The sequence below is a fragment of the Mustela putorius genome, unplaced genomic scaffold (genome assembly GCF_011764305.1).
Source record: "Mustela putorius furo isolate JIRA1106 unplaced genomic scaffold, ASM1176430v1.1 tig00000281_pilon_pilon_pilon, whole genome shotgun sequence".
Taxonomy (NCBI): Eukaryota; Metazoa; Chordata; class Mammalia; order Carnivora; family Mustelidae; genus Mustela; species Mustela putorius.
In genome coordinates, this window is record NW_025421343.1 from 17,916,938 (window position 1) to 17,936,648 (window position 19,711).

The 19,711-nt window shown below is 41.9% G+C and overlaps 1 protein-coding gene and 1 pseudogene across 3 annotated transcripts in view; both read right to left on the bottom strand.

Moving 5' to 3' along the window:
• ACOXL (acyl-CoA oxidase like) overlaps positions 1–19,711 on the bottom strand; it is a 350,659-nt gene that overhangs the window by 72,196 nt on the left and 258,752 nt on the right. For all 3 annotated transcript variants that reach the window (XM_004770976.3, XM_004770974.3, XM_013044972.2), the window contains one exon: positions 541–628. In XM_004770976.3, coding sequence (XP_004771033.1) covers positions 541–628 — 88 coding nt within the window. The remainder of the gene's footprint in view (positions 1–540; positions 629–19,711) is intronic.
• On the bottom strand, positions 13,268–15,166 carry LOC106003625 (annotated as a pseudogene).

Genomic DNA, 19,711 nt, shown 5'->3' on the forward strand with positions numbered 1-19,711 from the left:
GCTGGCCTCTGTCCACCAGCAACCCCTGCTCGGTTGTGGCAACAAAAAATGTCTCCAGATGTCGCTAAATGAGAGCCACCGCTTTAAAAGGCTAAACCAGCTTCTGGCTAGTTTGAGGATTAGGTTTAAGTAGTTAGTTGTGGTACTTGAAATACTTCAGGCAGGGATCCCATTAGAACACCCTCCCTCTACCTGTGCGGGCGCCCTCTGATTTGTTTACAGAGGAATAGCAGTCCCTGTTGGGCAGAGGGGCACTGCGGAGGGGCCCGCCCTTCACCAGCTGGCTTCTGTCGAACAAGTGCTGTTGGCTACTCTTGGGTTGTGTCGGAGGTACTGTTTCCGGAGTTTAGCATTGGGTTTTGTGGGTGTCATTTGGTCAGTGTTCCTGGTAAGTTGGGGGTTAAGTTATTTGGGGGCCTCTACATTCAGCACAGGGCTCAGCCTGGTGTGGGGACTGTCCTTGGTCTGTAGTCTTATTCCCAGACACCTTGCAGCCCTCTGAGCCGCCCCATTACAAATATTTAACAAGAGCCAACTGACCTCTGTGGATGTGTGCCAGAGACAGGCAGGCAACGTGATGAAGACACGCGTTCCAGGCACTGAAAAAGTCCTCTTTCTTGGTCATCACCTGTCAAATGGACAGAATGAAAGGAACCGCTGAGGGTCTTCCCAGAGAACAGAACTTAGAAGCAAGACAGATGGCAAATTTGCACATTTTTAGTACCACCTGAAGCCTGGGTAGGTGGCAAGGCTGGCCTCCGGGACCCACAGAAGCAATTTGTTGATGAAGAAAAGGCCATCAGTGCACTGTGAGTCCAGGTTCTACGTTGGTAGGAATTCCTCACACACAGCAGACATGACCACTACCAGCCGCCGACTCTCGAGATGGTACAGGAGTCCAGGTAACAGTGCATGGGGAACAATGCGCGCACAGGTAAAGCGACACCGTGTTACCCCGGGGTGCTCTCTGTCTGCAGAACTGTGAATCCCAGATCAAACTGCATTAAGTCTAATCTGCAGCAAAATGAACCTGCCGTTCCCTCCCTCCTTCCTTCCACTGAAGGCAGGTACTTCCATTTTTTTTCAAGTTGTTTCTCTCGAATGCCCGTGAGGTCTCCAGTGAGGTCTCCAGAATGGGCATCTGGCAGTGGCCCGGTGTGATGTGAGGGAGGCGCTCCCAGGAGTGTGGGAACTGCATGCCCAGCACCTCTCAGTCCTCCCTCCATCTGACTGGTCCCTTTCGCCGAGCTAACCCATGCAAGATGCTCTTTCAATTACTCCAATGAACAGAGTTGTTTTGCTTTGTTCTTTGCTGCTTTTTGGGGGGAGAGGGGGTTGGTGAGCTGTTTTGAGGGGGGAGGAGGGGGTTGGTGAGAAGTGGGGGAAGAGAACTAGAAGAAGATAAGAATGAAGAAAATACACAAAGAGAAAGATGCCGAATCACGGAGCGGCAGTTAGTCATTTCGGTGGAGCTAAGGGCAGATTCTTATCTGACCAGAGAGGAGTGTTGAATTTGTCACTTCTGACTTTTCTTTGTTTCTTCTTGCCTTTTTTTTGGGTTTGTTTGTTTTGAAAACCCAACAGTTTGATATTTAAATTTTCAGCCCTTGTCTTTGCTCAAAGAAATAACACTCAGATAGAAAATCAGGCTCTGCATCTGCTTCCCATTTGTTTTAAACTCACACGCTGAGCCCTGTGGTTGGAAGGTACCCTGCCCCCTGCAGCTCCATGCTTCCTGCAGGGCTTGGAGGACCTGCTTTGTCAAAGCCCTCCTGTAACAGAGTGTTTTGTGCTCCAGTGGAAAAACAGCACCGCAGAAAGCCTCTACCCATGTATAATTTAGCACGATTACCTGCGGCAGCAGGCACAGTGTGGAGGACCACGTCACGTGTGCCTTGGAGTCCTCCCCTAACTGCGCCTTACGACAGTCAAGGGTGAGGATAATGTCTGTCTCGGTCCCTGAATCAGGATCTCTCGGTGCTGGTATCAAAATGACAGCTGAAAAGGTGTGATAGAGAATGCAAGTCTCAAGGAATGGGCCAGAGGACCTCTTGCGCAGAGGTGAGGGCAAGAGCTGGCCAAACACTCCTGTCCCCAAGCTCTCCCCATCACACTGCGGAGGAAAACACCAGGAAATCCGTGCTGGGGCCTGGTGGACCGGCTCACCCAAACGTGAGTGGGCTGTCCCCCCACACTGTATGGGAAGGAAAGGGGAAGAAGCGTAAAATAGCGTGTGGAGGTGTCCAAACAGGACTGAGAACACTCTTACAGTTTTAAAAATCTAAACAGATACGCTTAAGTCTTTCACTGGTCTGATCGAGAGAAAACCAGAAACAGATAATTAATTGGACAATACAGACCCTGCATGAAGAAGAGACTTTAGATGAGAAAACACTGCAGAAGGCCCTTTACGAAACTTGTTGGGACTTCATCCTCAAAAAGTACACGGCAAAGAAAAAAAAAAAAAGGCAAGTTCAAGTTAAGGGGAAAGGCCCCTTGAAGGCCTGCCAGCTTGCTCCTAAGTGCTTTTCCTTATATGTTAATATCACAGTGCTGCAGCAGGACCCACTTGAGCAGGCTCAGTGTAACCTCGTCCCTGCTGGCAAGTGATGCCCCCTCGCACCCCACTCCAGACAGGAAGGCTGGCATGACTTATCCCCCCATCGAAGGATGGCACCCAGGACTTGGAACATGTCGATAGAAAGGCAGATGCTCGGGAAAGCGACAGACTGACTGAGAAGTCTCTGTCTCCTTGAATTCGAGTTTACTGGCAAGAAACAATAGGCTGAAGCCAACTGGGGGCAGCACAGTGGTCTGCACGTCCAGGTGGGGCAGCTCAGAACAGTGTGTGGGGTCCCATTCCAGCCCACTGTCAAGTGGTCAAAACAAGCAGATCAGAAGGTCAAACTGGTTCAGCCTTTAAGTGTAGACCCAGTGTGAACTCCAGGGTGTCATTGCCCACAGTAACCCAGCTGAGAATTGCCTATGCAGGGCTCAAAATTTTTAAATGTATTTATTACACCAATAACAGGCAAAACAACAGAAATCAAGTATCTAACTCTCTCTCCTTACAAAACCTTAATAAGAGGTTTTCTGGAGAGTGGATTTTCTTTTTCTTTCTTTTTTTTTTTTTTTTTTTAATGGATGGCTGTTCTTCACTTCAAGCAGTATGCCTGCTACTGAAAACTTGTGTGTAACTCAGCCTATGCAAACTAAAACCTTCTTAAAATGCACCAGACAACAGACGCTGTTTTAAGCTCTTAATTGCATTTGCTCATTGAATCTTCAGAAGCCCTAGAGGTAGGAATTACTGACATCTTTTGATACCTTCATTTTGCAGGTGGAAAACTGACACAGGTTAAGGAATTTGCCCAAGGTTGCAGAGCTGGATTGGGACTGGGCACCCAGGCTTCTGAGCCCATGTTTGTAACCACAGGCTACACTGCCTCCCAATGGACTAATAGGGAGTTGGTTCCCGGGCAACACCTGTCCCAAATACAGTTCATAAAGATGCATTGTCACATATGGTTGTATGTAATGTGAACCATATTCTACACTTAAAACTTCTAATGGAAATAAATGCTTACTTCCTAATAAATCATCACACAGTTAAGACAGGGCCAAGCTCATAAAGAAACCCCTGCTGGCCTCCCTTTTGATGGATGCTCATGTCCATTCTCCCTTCTACTTTTCTAGAAAAATCCCCAAAAGCTTTGGGCAGCAATATGTCCAGTTAAAAAATACTTACCTCCCTACAGAAGATCTATCAAAAAAAACCCTCAGCTAACATCACACTTAGTAGTAAAGACTGAGTGCTCTCCCCTTAGAATTGGGAAGAAAAGAATGTCTGCCATCACTTTTACTCAGTGTTGTACTGCAGATTCCAGCCAGGATAATAAGGCAAGAAAAAGAAATTAAAGGTGTAGAGATTGGAAAGGAGTAAGTAAAACTGTCTTCATCCAAAAAGAACTGATTTTCTATGTAAAAAGCCCTAAGGAATATATCATAAAGCTACTAAAACTATTTAGCAAATTAAGCAGCAATGTCACAAGATGCAAGATTTAAGAAAAAAAATCAACTAAGTTTCTATATCCTAGCAATGAACAATTTGTACTTGAAATAAAAATACCATTGCAACAGCATCAAATGTATTCAATACTCACAGATACATTTCACACGGCACATGCAATATCTCTATGCGGAGAGGAAGAAACATTGCAGAAAGAAATTGAAATGGAGCATAGAAATGAAGGGAGCTCTACACTGTGCTCATGCGCCAGAAAACTCTGCATTGCTAAGATGTCAATTCTCACAGTGATCTATGGAGTCCGAACAATGCCAAGCAAAATCCCAGCAGACTTCTGTGTGTATAGAACTGGACGACCTGATTGTAAACCTTATATGGAAATACAGAGGACCTACAATAATCAAAACCATTCTGAGAAAAAAACAAGTTGGAGGATTCACAGTAACTGATTTCAAGACTTAGTATAAAGCTGTTGTAAATACAACAGTATTGGAATAAGAATAGAAATATAGGGCGCCTGGGTGGCTCAGTGGTTTAAGCCGCTGCCTTCGGCTCAGGGTCCTGGGATTGAGTCCCGCATCGGGCTCTCTGCTCAGCAGGGAGCCTGCTTCCCTCTCTCTCTCTCTCTGCCTGCTTCTCTATCTACTTGTGATTTCTCTCTGTCAAATAAATAAATAAAATCTTTAAAAAAAAAAAAAAGAATAGAAATATAGGTGAATGGGGGTATAAAAAGAAGAGTCCAGAAAAAGAGCCATCCAGGCAAGGTCAACTAATTTTCTACCGAGGCACCAAGGTAATTGGATGGGAGAAAAAAGTCTTTTTAACAGTGCTAGAACAACCAAACATCCACATACAAAAGCAAACAAATAAATAAATGAAGCTCAACCCTTATTTCACGCCATATCAACAAGTTAACTTGAAGTGGGTCACAAACTTAAATGTAAGACTTACATCTAAAATAAAATTCTAGAAGAAACTGTGGGAGAACATCTTAGTGACACTGGGATAGGCAAAGATTTTGTGAGATAAGACACGAAAAGGCTGAATTTCATCAAAATTAAAATTCTACTCTTTAAAGACATTTAAGGAAATAAAAAGACAAGTAATGGATTAGGAGAAAATATTTGAAAAATCATGTATGTAATAAGAGATGTCTCTCCAGAATTTACAAAGACAGCTTACAACTCAATAGTAAGAAAACAAAATCCACTTTAACAAATGGGCAAAAAGTTTGAACAGACACGTCATTGAAGAAGATAAATGAATGGCAAATACATACATGAAATAGATTTGAGAAATGCTAATTAATGCCATGATGAGAAACCACGACACATCCCCCAGAACGGTTGACGCCGGTAAGACTGGCAATGCCAAGTATTGGTAAGGAAGCAGGGCAACTAGAACTCATTGTAGGTAGGGGTGGCAAAATGGCAAAATGGTGCAGCCACTTTAGAAGACAGTGTGGAGGTTTCTGGGGATACCTGGGTGGCTCAGTTGCTAAGTATCTGCCTTCAGCTCAGGTTATGATCCCAGGGACCTGGGATCGAGCCTCACATCGGGCTCAGTTGGAAGCCTGCTTCTCTCTCTCCCACTCCCCCTGCTTGTGTTCCCTCTCTCACTGTGTCTCTATCAAATAAATAAATAAAATCTTAAAAAAAAAAAAAAAGACAGTGTGGAGGTTTCTTATAAATAAACACATAGGCACCATAGAACGCAGCCATTCCAATCCTAGCTATTTACACAAGATAAATAAAAATATATGTCCATGCAAAGATTTGGATGAGAACATTCACAGAAACTTCACTCATAATAGTCCAACAGGAATCAATCCATATGTCCACCAATTGGTTAAGGGATAAACAAATTATAGTAAAGCCATACAAAGGAAGACTCCTGCATAATAAAAAGGAACAAACTTAAAACACCCAACAATTTTGATAGATCTCAAATGCAAAAGACTAGATACTATGTTCTTCCATTTATATTAAATTATAAAAAAGACAATTCTATTTGAGAAGAAAAATCTGTGTTTTCCAGGAGTCAGAGTAGGGGGACGGCTTTGATTACAAAGGAGCAGGAAGGAACTTTCTGGGGTGATGGAAATGTTCTCTATCTAGACTATATGCACTTTACAAAACCCATTAATTGTACACTTCAAATTGGTCAGTCTTAATATATATTAATTACATATATAAAATAAAAGTTGATTTTTAAAGATGCTCACCTCCCCAGGCTCCCCTACAGCTTGTAAGATTTGTAGTCTCCCTGGCCAAGGGAGTGGGCAGAAGTCTACTGGGGGGTGCTTCCGTGAAAGCTACTGTTTCCCTAACAAAACAAAATACAGCCTGAGCTAGCATGCGCTTTTTTTTTTCCCCCCCTTTGTCCTCTTCCTGTTTCTTTGCTTGGAACTTTCCTATCTTGTGAGCATAGGAACAGGTAAAGTCATGTTAAGGGGTTATGTTAGGGTTGCTGTAACACATGACCACAAGTCCTGGTGACATCACACAACAGAAATGTATACTCTCACAGTTCTAGAGGTTAGAGGTCAGAATCAAGGTGTCAGCAGGGCCACACTCCTTCCAAAGCCTGCTTTGCCTCTTCAGGGGCATCCTTGCAGAGCTAATGGCCAGACCAGGGAGGGCCTCCTCACCCGCTCAGCCCACATCTCTGCCTTCCTGTTGCTGCTCTCACCTGACATTCTGTCTTGCCTTTCAGGAGTGGGATAATGAGGGGGGGGGGGTTCTTTATATATTTTTCTGCCTTCTTACATTTTTTGTGTCTTTCCTTTCTTTCTTTTTCTCTTTCTTTCTCCTTATTTATTTCTTTCTTTCTTGAAAGGGAGAGAAAGAGAGAGAGAGAGAGAGGGTGTGGGGAGGGGCAGATAGAGAGAGAGTCTCAAGCAGTCTCATACCCAGCACGGAGCCCAGCATGGGGCTAATGACCCTGAGATCATGACCTGAGCTGAAAACAAGAGTTGGCTGCTTAACTGACGAAGCCACTCAGACACCCCTTTATGTCTTTCTTTAAAACAAAACAAAACAAAACAAAACTTTGTATAGTTACCCCTCTCTCTCTTGAGTTGTTCTTTCCATCTCTGTTTCGAGCCTTACTCAACTGCCTTTTCACCCTTTTATATTTTAATTTTTCTGTTCTATATTTTTACTATTTTTCTAGGGTTTTTGTTTTTCTAGGCTTTTCCTGCCCTTCTGTTTTTCAGTCTTTCTGCTCCCTCTGTACTGCTCTGTCCTCTCTCTTAAATTCACTGCTTCACCTTTCACTCCTCTCTTAGGCGTTCACACACCAAATTAATTCTTTTTCTCTTCAGACTTTCCTCCTGACTTAACTTGGCTTCCTCTGATTGGCTTTGGGAAAGGAACCCCTCTCCTCTCCACCACAGCTATTCTTCCTGAATTCTGTCTTCTTCAAAAGGCCCCAGCCTCTTCCTGCATTGATGGCTGGGTGTTGGTCAGTTCTGTACTAGTGCCTCACAGAAAGCAGGGTGTTTGTGTCCAACAGATGGCAGCTCACTTGTGGCTTTCTGAACTGGGAGCAGGAGATTCTCTGCACCTCAGCCCTTTCAACCTGCACTATTATTTCCAAGGACACAGCAGGACATCTTTGTATCTGCTGTTCCAGCTTGTTTCCTATGAGAAGGAAAAGTAAATATGCTCCAAATGCCCCAGAGAGGGCTGTGTCCTGGTTTTGGGAGTCTAAGGGGACAGGCCAGCTGCCGGGTTCATGTCTGGTCTCAGTGCCTGGGTCAGCGGCCCTCTGTCTACCACCCCCATTCCAGACACTTGCCCACCCCAGCTGCGGACCAGGCTCTACTGCACGAGAATCTCCCCTTCTCTGAGAAGGTAGCACGTGGCTGGACTGCAGGGGTGGGGGTGGATGAAACAGCCCTTGTTTGGGGAGATCAGCCCTTGGAGTGAAAGCCTGGGATTCACGTTTTCTCCCAGAGAAACACAACGTAAGAATGACGAATGTCAGGAGAGTAGGAAGGGGTCCAACAACGAAGGCTTCTTGATCACATTCTCGTGCCCCGCAGTGCTTGTCTCTGTACTAAGAAAGATATTCTAATCATGTAGGAAGTCCCAGAAAAGTCCAGTAATGATCCCTGATTGCTCACTGGAACACAGACGGATGTGGCTCCCAAGAGCACGACCTGCCAGAGGAACTCCTGCAGGACCCCGTGGTTCCCAGTTCCTAACAGAGCTTGTTCGGAACGGCTGTCCTAGCAAAGACATCACCCCACTGGCCCTCATTGTTCCCACAGGGGCTTCCCGTATGGACAGCCTGCTGTTCTTCCCCAGTGGTGCTGGGTGCAGGTTCTCAATAAGCACGCATTCCAAGATGTGTGCATGTGCGTGCACACACACACACACACACACACACACACACACAAACCACGGTTCCTCTCCGCCTTGAACTACGTCCAGTCTCAGGACATGGTCCCTCTCTTGCTTCAGATGTATTCACATGCAGTTCTCTCCAGCTGCCCTCTGCCCTACCTGACTGCCTCCTCCCAGTTTGGGAAGCCTCCAGACGTGTGTGGGTTGGGCCCCCACCAAGCAGCACATCCCTCCGTGGAAGCCTTTCCCCACACTGTGGTGTAAGTGCTGGGCTGACCAGGGGAGGACTGTGACTGCCCCGGCAACCAGTGCAGTGGTCAGGGCCAACGACTACATTAAGGAGCCCCATCACAGAGATGGGTGGTGAGGGTAGATGTGGACGTGAGGGGAGGGACTGGAAAAGAAATTGGTTTCAGAGGGTAGAGAAACTGCAAGAGGGAATTCAGCAGAGTGGGGTCTTCACAAAAACAGGACACGAGGCTCCTGGTCCGCCTCTCCCTGCACCACAATTATGGTTCGGGTTATGGTTCGGGTTGGATTTTCTGAGCTCTGCCCAGGTGTTTGCAGCCCCTTCCCTCACCTGCAATGTCCTCCAAGCTCTGGTCTTGGGCCTCACAATATGAACAGACCCCAAAGGTGGAGCCCATTTCTAGCGAAGCCTTATTTTTGTTACACACACACACTAGTTCCAGGAGTGGGGGGCCACACATGTTTGATCTGACCGGTTGCTAAATCTTTCCCCTGCTAAGGCTTAACTGAAATTGTCAGAACATGAAATCAATAGGATCTTGGCAAAGGGCTCCTGTAATTGAATGTATTACTTCCTAATTTCTCCTCCTTTTTCCTTTTTGTGTTAAATTAAGAGTCTGCTTCTCATTACTTAGCCTTTCAGAATAGAAAATGATTGTCGGATGATACATTCTCTTTGGTCATTTAGCATTCATTTGAACTCTATGCTCCTGAAATCAATCTTGATAATTCCCAACAACGGGATCTGTAAATAAACAAATGTTTGATAGCTTTTCCCTTTCTTAATCACTTCCTCATTTTAGAAGTTCCTTCTAACAGTTCTGGTGGATGGAGCAAGAGAAGGGGGTAATCAGGAGACCTTAAATGGATTTTACAGGCACCAAAGCATGTATTTGGAGTACGATCAGCTGGAAAGATCTTGTTTCAATAATACAATCTTCACATTTAACTGAAGACGATGTTATGGAACCTGACTGCCCTTAGTGACTGCTTAAAGTGGACAGAAGGCAGAACAATGTACATTTAATATGTAAAAGACATTAGGCCTCAAGAGCTTTGTTTCCTGAATCTCTGCAGCAGCTCAGTGGGAAGAGGCGGTCTTGGGGCTGCGAGTAAAAGGCAAGGGGTACAGCACACAGAAAGCCTACCCCATGAGGGATTTGCAGAGCACAGAACCCACTGCAGTTTGGAATTCCTTAGCACTCCGTGTTTCCTTCTCTGGGATTAGAATCCTATCCTCCTGGTGCACGAGCTGGAGCCCTGGGACTACCCCTGACCCCATCTTTGGCTTTCTCCCCCATCAGACCATCCCAAGTTTCACCGACCACCCTTCATGCTCACTGTCACCACCGCACAGCTCAGGCTGGGTTTTAACTCCTCTGGGATGATGGTTACTGTGGCCTCTAAAGGCCCACCCTCACAGCACTGACTCCAGAACGATCTTCCTGACACCAGTGTGCTCAGGCCATAGTCCCATCACCTGCAGAGAGGGTAGAGGGATCTCAGGCCTGCAAGCAGGGGACACGAGGCTCAGGGCCTTGAGGGCCTACAGACCACCATAGTCACTCTCTTGCTAGCTTCTCTAGCCCAGGACCTGGGATGTGGACCAGCTTGAGGCTCAGACTGAATATACCAGTTGCTCACTCACATCCATGCCTTGCCTGGAAGGTCCTGCCCACCTCTCCCTGGGGATGGACACTAGATTCCATGGGCCACCCTTACCCACAGAAAGGGGCAGCCCTCCCTCTGCTCCAGACCCCTCTCTATGCACTTTCCCTTGACCCACGTTCCTGCCATTTCCCATCCCAAACTGAGACCATGGAGGACAGCCATCATGCCTTGGTCATCTCTACAGTTCCAGACTCGCACAAGGACTGGTATACTAGGGCATTGGGGAGAAATACCTTTTAAGCAAGGAACTATTCAGTAAAAATAAACATCTTTATAGATCTTCTATCTCTCTTTTTTCCCCTAATTATTTCTGTAAATATGTATCTGAAGTTCCAATGAAACATTTTTATTTCACTGTCAGGAAGAGGCTTTTTATTTCTGGCTAACCTTTCAAGAATACTAAACAGCACGCTTTGCAGAATGTCGAGACCACCTCTGTGTGAGCTTCTGTGGTCTGGGAGGGAGAGAGATTTGAGGCACTGGTGAGAAAGAGGGGAATTAACATTGGAAATTAAAAACAACAACAACAAAACAGCCTATTCCAACAGCCTGAGGTGCTGGCAAACAGGGAAGGAAGGGAAACAGATCACCAAGAGCTGCCACATGAAATTATAGGTCAATGCCTGACTGTCCATTCCCCCCACCAAGCCACTAAGCTAGCAGGTGGATGGGCTGGACTTAGAGTTGCCTCAGTGGAGAGGCCGGATCAGGAGATGTTAAGTCCTTTATAGGACGTATCTGACTCCTTCCATTACATTATTAGAATACCACGGGAAACGGTGTCCTCATGTCATTCCTCCCCTGTGTGCTCCAAACCTAGTGCCTCAGCCTGATGGAGGCCCCTGTGGTCTGATAACTTTACTATTTCCCCTTTCTGGCAATCAGGTTTTTGGCTGTATCACAAAGCATTGGGCTTTAGCCTACCATTCATAATAGTAGCAACTTAAAGAATGTCCTTGATCCCAGATGACCATGGCGATCTGCCTACTAGCCATGCGGAAAGGCAGAATGAAATAGAATAATAGGTTCATCTTTGTTGACCACAATACTACAGTCTCCAGCAGCACTGAACCTCTGGATAAGCCTACCTCCTACTCACAGAGAACCTCAAGGAACAGTTGCTCAAGGCAAATCTAACATTATACTCAACTCAGTGAAAGGTTGAAAGCTTTTCTTCTAAGGTCAGGAACAAGGCAAGGTACCAACTCTTACCACTCCTACTAAGCAAACACTAGCAGTCCTAGCCAGAGCAATAAGGCAAGAAAAAGAAGTGACAGGGATCTAAGCTAGAAAAGAAGAAGCAAAAGTATCCCTATTTGCAGATGATATGATCTTATATATAGAAAATCCCAAAGACTCCACCAAAAGCCATTAGAATAAACGAATTTAGTAAAGTTGTGGGTTACACAATCAAACTGATATAGAAGTCAGTCATGTCTCTATGCACAAACAACAAAATATCTGAAAAATTAACACACATGATCCCATTTATGGTAGCATCAAAAAACAGTAAAATACTTAGGAATAAATTTAACCAAGGAGGTGAAGCATCTGTATATCTAAAACTAAAAGACACCAATGAAAGAAACTAAAGACACAATTAAGTGGAAAGAAGGATATCTCATATGTCCATGGAACAGAAGAACTAATATTGTTTACATGTCCATACGACCCAGAGCACTCTAGATACAATGCAATATCTATCAAAATTCTAATGGTATTGGGCTCAGAAAATAGAAAAAACAATCCTAAAATTCATGTGGAACCACAAAGACCCTGAATAGTCAAAGCAATCCTGAGAAAGAATGAAGATATCGCACTTCCTGATTTCAAACAAAACCACAGTCATCAAAACAACACGGTACTGGCATAAAAAAGGACGTGTAGACTAATGGAACAGAATTAAGAGACCGGAAAACACTGCCCCTCCCCCACCATCATACACAGTCATATAGAGCCAAAAGTACTTTGTGGGGAAAGGATAATCTTTTCAACAACTGGTATTGGGAAAACTGGATAACCACAGAGAGAAGAATCAATTCTTCTTACTTCTTACTTCTCTTACACAACTCCCAAAATTAACTCAAAATGGAATCAAGACTCAAATATAAGACCTGAAAACACAGAACAGCTAGAAGAAAACATAAGGAAAAATCTCTTTGACATTGGTCTTGGTAATGATTTTTTGGATATGATATCAAAACACAGGCAACAAAAACAAAAACAGACAAGTGGAACTACATTAAATTAAAAAGCTTCTGCACAAACAACAACAACAAAATGAACTGACAATCTATGGAATGGGAGAAAATATTTGCAAACCATCTATGTGATGAGGTGTTAATATCCAAAATATATAAGGAACCCATACAACTTATTAATTAAAAAAAATTCTGCCTGTTTAATAAATAGGCAGAGGACCTCAATAGACATTTTCCCAAGGAAGACAGACCAATGGGCAACAGACACATGAAAAGATGTTCAGTGTCATTAAGCACCGGGGAAATGCAAATCAAAATGACAATGAGATATTACCTCACACCTGTCAGAATGGTTAGTGTCAGAAAGACAAGAGATAGTAAGTGTTGGCGAGAAAAGGGAATCACTGTGCACTATTGGTGGGAATGTAAATTGGTACAGCCACTACAGAAAATAGTATGGAGGGTCTTCAAGAAATTAAAAATGGAACTACCACATCATCCAGCAATCCCACTTCTGGGATGCATTAGAAAGTAATGAAATCACTATCTGGACTCCTATGTTCATTGCAGTATTATTCACACAAGCCAAGACATGGAAGCAACCTATGTGTGTGTGTCTGAAGGAATGGATCAAGATGTGCATATAGAAACAATGGAAAATTATTCAGCGGTGAAAAAGAAGGAAATCCGGCCAATTGGCAACATGGATGGACCTTGTGGGCTAAGTAAAATAAGTCAAAGAAAGAAAGACAGATACTATATGAACTTATTTTTATGTGGAATATAAAAAAGCTGAAGTCACAGAAACAGAGTAAATGGTGGCTGCCAGGAGTTGGGTGGAAGAAATGGGTGAAGATGGTCACAGGGTACCAACTCTCAGGTATAAGATGAGTAAGTTCTGGAGATCCAATGCACAGCATAGTGGCAACAGTTAACAATACTGCATTACATGTTTAAAAGCTGCTAGCTAAAGGACTGGACCTTATATATCTCATATCCTGCCCCCCCCAGCAAAAATCTACTCATATAAGGCAATATGCGTGTTAATTAACACTATTATAGTAATAATTTCACAATATATATGTGTATCAAATCATCACATTGTGGACCTTAAATTTACAGGATGTTCACAAAACTAGAAAAAAACCACCCTAGACAAAATTGTAAAAGAAACTGCTGTTCAGTATTCAACCACTTACACCCAAGTCAAATTCACTAGTAATCAGTGTGCCATCAACTACAAAAATGTAATTTCTGTGCTATGCTCTTTTTTTTTTTTGAAGTGAACATAACCTCAAGATTTTATTGTCTTCGTAATATAACAAAACACGAAGCTTAGAATGGAATCACTTGCTCTTTCTTTTCTTATCTCCTCCCAGTTCAATATGTTTGCCTCTCTTAATGGCCAGCATTCTCTGAGATCTGCAATTGGGCTTAACACATTCAAGCCTCAGCACAATCTTTGTAGTTTTAGCCTTTTTCCAGAAAATGGGCTTCATCTGCCCAACACAGCCACCCTGCTTCCTGTCATAATGCCACTTTCCCTGCGAATAAAGAGAATCCTTCCCTTTCTTGTACTGTGTCACTTTGTGGGGTTAGTGCTTGCCACACTTCTTGCACAAAGTCCAGAGGGTTTTAGGAACGTCTACCACGTTTGCAAGAGCATTATTGGCACAGAAAGCTGTACTGTACTCTTCAAAAATGAGCCCAGAGTTTGCCACATGTCCCCAGAGATTTGACTTTCTCTGAACTTAAGTTCTGACTTGTCCCTTTGTCCTGTCTGGGTGACTTGCCCGTATGTCCGTGACTGGGCTTTCCATCTTAGTCAGGGCCCTGCTTCCTGTGGTCCAGCTTCCCAGAACTCAAGATCCCTGGATAGAAGGTTCAGAACCTCTAAGGCGTATCCACCTGCCTCCAGAACTAGCTCTCAACAGCTTACCTTTTGTCAGATGCCTGCGATCCTGGCCACTGGCCTAGATCAAAACCCATCATCTGTCACCACGCTTTCTAGATTCCATGCTGCTAGCTAGCCGGGCACCTACCTCTGTGTTTTGGTATGGCATTGAAAGGTGTCTAGCATAAAACTGACACATGATAATTGTTGGCATTAGCTGTTTCTTCTTTCCCTCAATTAGAATACCAAGATTCAGCAGCTGAGGCCTCCTGTTGGAAGCTGCTAAGTTTCCAGCTTCATATGAACAGATGATGAAATGCACGTACCAGGAACAGCCCATCTCAATGCCAGAAGGCACTGTTTAAATTCTATCTTTAAATGTTTTAACTGAGGTATAAAATGCATACAGCCAGATGTATCACATGCATAAATCATAAGTTTACATCTTGATGATTTTTTTTTTTTTTTTTTTTTTAAGGTTTTATTTATTTGACAGAGAGAGAGAGATCACGAGTAGGCAGAGAGGCAGGCAGAGAGAGAGGAAGGGAAGCAGGCTCCCTGCTGAGCAGAGAGCTCAATGTGGGGCTCAATCCCAGGACCCTGATATCATGACCTGAGCTTAACCCACTGAGCCACCCAGGTGCCCCATGTCTTGATGATTTCCAACAGTGTGTGTATACACCTCTGTAACCACCTGGACAAAGAAACAGAAATTTCCCGCTTTCTACTCCCTCCCAGTCAACACCATACCCTCCAGATCTGTGATCCCCATAACACCGTCAACTACCTTTGCCCCTTATTAAATGAATGCTATATGCATAAATCATATTATTAACTCCTTCATGGCAGGATTCTTTAACTGAACATAACATCTATAAATTCACTTGTTGTTGCATGTGAATGGTGGTTTATCTCTCTTATTTTGCTGAGCAGAATCCCACTGTATGAATATACCACAACTGGTTTATTCAATTCTCATGCTGATGAACATCTGGGTTGTTTCCAATTTGGGGTTGCTATTGATAAAACTGCTGTAAACGTTGTTGTACAAATCTTCTTGTGAGCTGTCTTTCATCTCTTTTGGGTAAATACCTAGGGACGGAATTGCTGGTCTTGGGCTAGGTGTGTATTTAACCTTATAAGGAAATGCCAAGCTTTCTGTCACTGCCCTTTTATGCTACAACAGCAATGCACTTTCTCGTTGTTCCACACTGTCATCAGGATCGAGAGTCATCAGTTGGCTCTAGTTCAACCCATTTCAGTGGGTGGCGTGGTATTTCACTGTGGTTTTAATTTCTATTTCCCTGATGACTAATATGGTTGAGCAAGGTTTCATGGGCTCATTACCATTCTTTTATCTTCTTTTCTGAAGTGTCTTTTCAAGTCTTCTGTGTACATTTTTTTTTTTTTTTGGATTGTGTCTTTACATTATTGAGTTGTAGTTCTTTATGCATTCTGAATAAAAGTTTTTTTTTTTTTCTTAAAGATTTATTCATGAGAGAGAGAGAGAGAGAAAGTGAAATCACAAGCAGGAGGAGAGGTGGAAGGAGAAGTAGACTTGCCCCTGAGCCAGGAGCCCGATGTGGTGCTGGATCCCAGGACCTGGTTATCATGACTCGAGCTGAAGGCAGATGCTTAACCGACTGAGCCACCCACGCACCCCTAGGTTAAAAAAGCCTTTTGTCAGATACATGTATTGCAAATAATTTCTCCAAGGTTATGAAGGTTTGCTTTCTTCTTTTCTTACAAATTTTTAATTTTGAAAAAAAAATCCAGTCAATTCATATTTAATTAACGGTCGGTGCTTCTTACCTCCTTTCTAAGAATTCTTGGTTTACTCTAATTCCAACAGAAATATCTAATACTCAATTACACAGAAATATCCTATGCTTTTCCCCTTTGCAAGTTTTATAGTTTGCACTTCTACTTAGAGTCTATGATCAATCTCAAATTAATTTTTGTGCATTATACAGGGAGTAAGTCAAGGCTCATTTTTCCCCCCCACTCAGATATCTAGTTTCCACTCAGATATCTAGTTTCCTGTACAATTTGTTGAAAAGATTACATTTTCATTACTTAATTTCCTTTGTACCCTTGTAAAAAATCAAATTAACATGTATGTGTGGGTCAGTTTCTGGACTCTCCAGTGTTCCGTCGATCTGTTTATTTGTCCTGACACCAAACCCATACTGTCTGGGTAACTGGAGAATTAGCAGAAACTTTGAAATCGGGTCATGTCAGGCCTCCATATTTCTTCAACTTTCTCATAGTCGTTTTGGCTATTTTAGGCCATTTGTATTTCTGTATGAATTGTCACATCAGCTTGTGAGTTTCTACAAAAGTTCCTGCTGAGACATTTGAGGTGGTGTTGAATCTATAGACCAATTTCAGGAGAAAGTAAATCATAGCAATATTGAGTTTTTCCATGTACACACATATACTTTTGCATTTATTTAGGCTTTAATTACCTTCTGCAATGTTTCTAGTTTTCAAGATACAGCTCTTGCATTGCTTGAATTTTTCTTGTTAAATGTATTCATAAGAATTCATTTTTTAATGATATTGTATATTTCACTTTTTACATTTTGTTTTCCAATTTTTAATGATGGTATATAAGAAAGATATTTATTATGCATATTGAGTTACATCCTATAACCTCATATCGATTTATTAGTTCTGGTAGGATTTGGGGTTTTTCTCTCTTTTTTTGTAAGTTCTTTCATATTTTCTATGTAAACAATAATTTCATCTGGAAATTAAGATAGACTTATTTCTTCCTTTATAATCTTTGTCATTTATTTCTTTTCCCTGCCTTAGAATATCCAGTGTAATGTCAAACGGAAGTGATAAAAGTGAACATTCTTATCTTGTTCTCTATCTTATGAAGGAAAATGTGCAATATATCTCCATTAGCTATGATGTCAACTATAGGTTTACTACAAATATGCTCTTTCAAAAGAAGAAACCACTTTCTATCCCTAATTTGCTAAGACTTTTTAGCATGAACTCATGTTGGATATTACCAAAATTCTTTTCAGCACTATATGATCATGCAATATTTCTCCTTTATTTTGTCAATATTACAATCTTCATTGACAAAACACATTTAGATGTTAAATAAACCCTGCATTGCTGGAATAAATATCACTTAGTGATGTATTTTCCTTTTTTACATATTGCTGGATTTAATCATTAACATTTTATTATACATATCTACCTGTATTCATGAAGAATATTGATTTAGTTTTTTGTAATGTACTCATTATTCTTGGTATCATCAGTCATTGTTTTTGAAAGAGTTCTGTGTAAGAATGGTATTTTTTTAATCTTTAGATTCTGATAGGATTCAACAGAAGAACCATCTGGACCTAGAGTTCTCTTTGTGGAATATTTCCATTACAAATTAAATTCATTTAATAGATATTTTTAGATCTTCCATTTTTTGCTTGCTTTTGAAAGTTGTATTTTTCCAGGAATTTGTTCTAAGTTCTTGAATTTATTTGCATAAAATTGTTCATGATATTCCCTTTTTTGTATTTTTAACATCTGTCTTGTATTTTGCAATGTCTCTTCTTTCATTCTTAATATTGTTAGTGTTTAATCTTTTTCTCTTGATCAATCCTGCTATGGATTAATCAATTTTATCAATTATTTTAAAGAAGACATTTTCAGATTTTTTTTTTAAAGATTTTATTTATTTATTTGACAGAAAGAGATCACAAGTAGGCAGAGAGGCAGGGGGCGCAGCAGGCTCCCTGCTGAGCAGAGAGCCCAATGCAGGGCTTGATCCCAGGACCCTGGATCATGACCTGAGTGGAAGGCAGAAGCTTAACCCACTGACCCACCCAGAACCCCCTAATTTCAGATTTCTTGATTTTCTATATAGTTTGTTTTCACTATGTTAATTGTCTTCTTAATCTTTGTTATCACCTTTATTCTACTTATTTTGTTCTTTTTCTAACTTCTTAAGGTAGAAGCTTACTTCATTTACTTAAGATCTTTTTTATTTTCTAAGATAAGCAATTCAAGGTATAAATGTCCCTGTAAGGAAATTTTACTACAACCTACAAAATTTGTTATGTTGTGTTTTCATTACCATTTGGTTTGAAATATTTTCTAATTACCATAATAATTCTCTCTTTGATTCACAGATTATTTAGAAATGTGTTCCTTAATGTTCATATATTTGGGAGATTTTCCAGATATCTTTTTGTTATTGATCTCTAATTTAATGCCATTGCTGATAGAAAAAACACTGTATTATTTCAATCTTTTAAAAAATTTATTGACTGAGGGGTGCCAGGGTGACTCAGGTCATGATCTTAGGGTCATGGGATTGGGAGACATTGGACTCCTCACCTCAGCAAGGAGTCTGCTTCCCTTTCTCCCTCTGTCTCTCTCCCCCATTCATGCACTCCCCTCTCTCTCTCCCCTCTTCCCCCAAATAAATAAATAAATATCTTTAAAAATTATTGACTGATATTATTGAGAGCTGCCTTATGGATAGCACTCTAGTCTCTGGGTCTAGTTTTCAATAAATGTCTATAAATGCTAAATAGGTCAGATTGGATGATAGTGTTGTTCATATTTTTGTAGCCATACTGAATTTCTGTCTACTTGTTTCATCAATTACGGGATTTCCCTACTCCTCCTTTGAGTTCTGTCAATTTCTGCTTCAAATATTTTAATGGTGTATATCTATTTCTGGTTATCCTCTCTCTCTCTCTCTTTTAGAGAGAGAGAAATCAACAGCTGGGTGGTGGGGCATGGGGAGAGGAAGAGGGAGAGGCAGAGAGACAATCTTAAGCAGGCTCCACACCTAGTAAGGAGCCCAATGTAGGGCTGAGCCTCATAACCCTGAGGATCATGACCTGAGCTAAAACCAAGAATCGGACACGTAACCAACTGAGCCACCCAAGTGCCCCTGTTGTCTCTTCTTGACGAAGTGACCTTTAAATCACCATGAAATAACCTTCTTTATCCTTAGTAATAGTCTTTGTCTTAAAGTTTGTTTTATCTGATATTAATATAGGCTCTCTTATGTTCTAGCTGCTTGCTATATCTTTTTCTTATGTCTTTACCTTTAAAGCATATAAATGGAACTTGTTTATTTCTAACCCTCTGTGACAATGTTTGCCTTTTAATTGGAGTGTTCAGTCCATTTACACGTTATTAGACAGTGTTGGGCATAAGTCTACTTGTAGACTATCTCCTTAGGTCTTTAATTTTTGTTGTTCTTTCCATGACTTCTTCTGGATTAACTAAAAAGTTTTGTTTTTGCCTCAGTCTAGCTTCTCTACTAGAATATATATTCTTT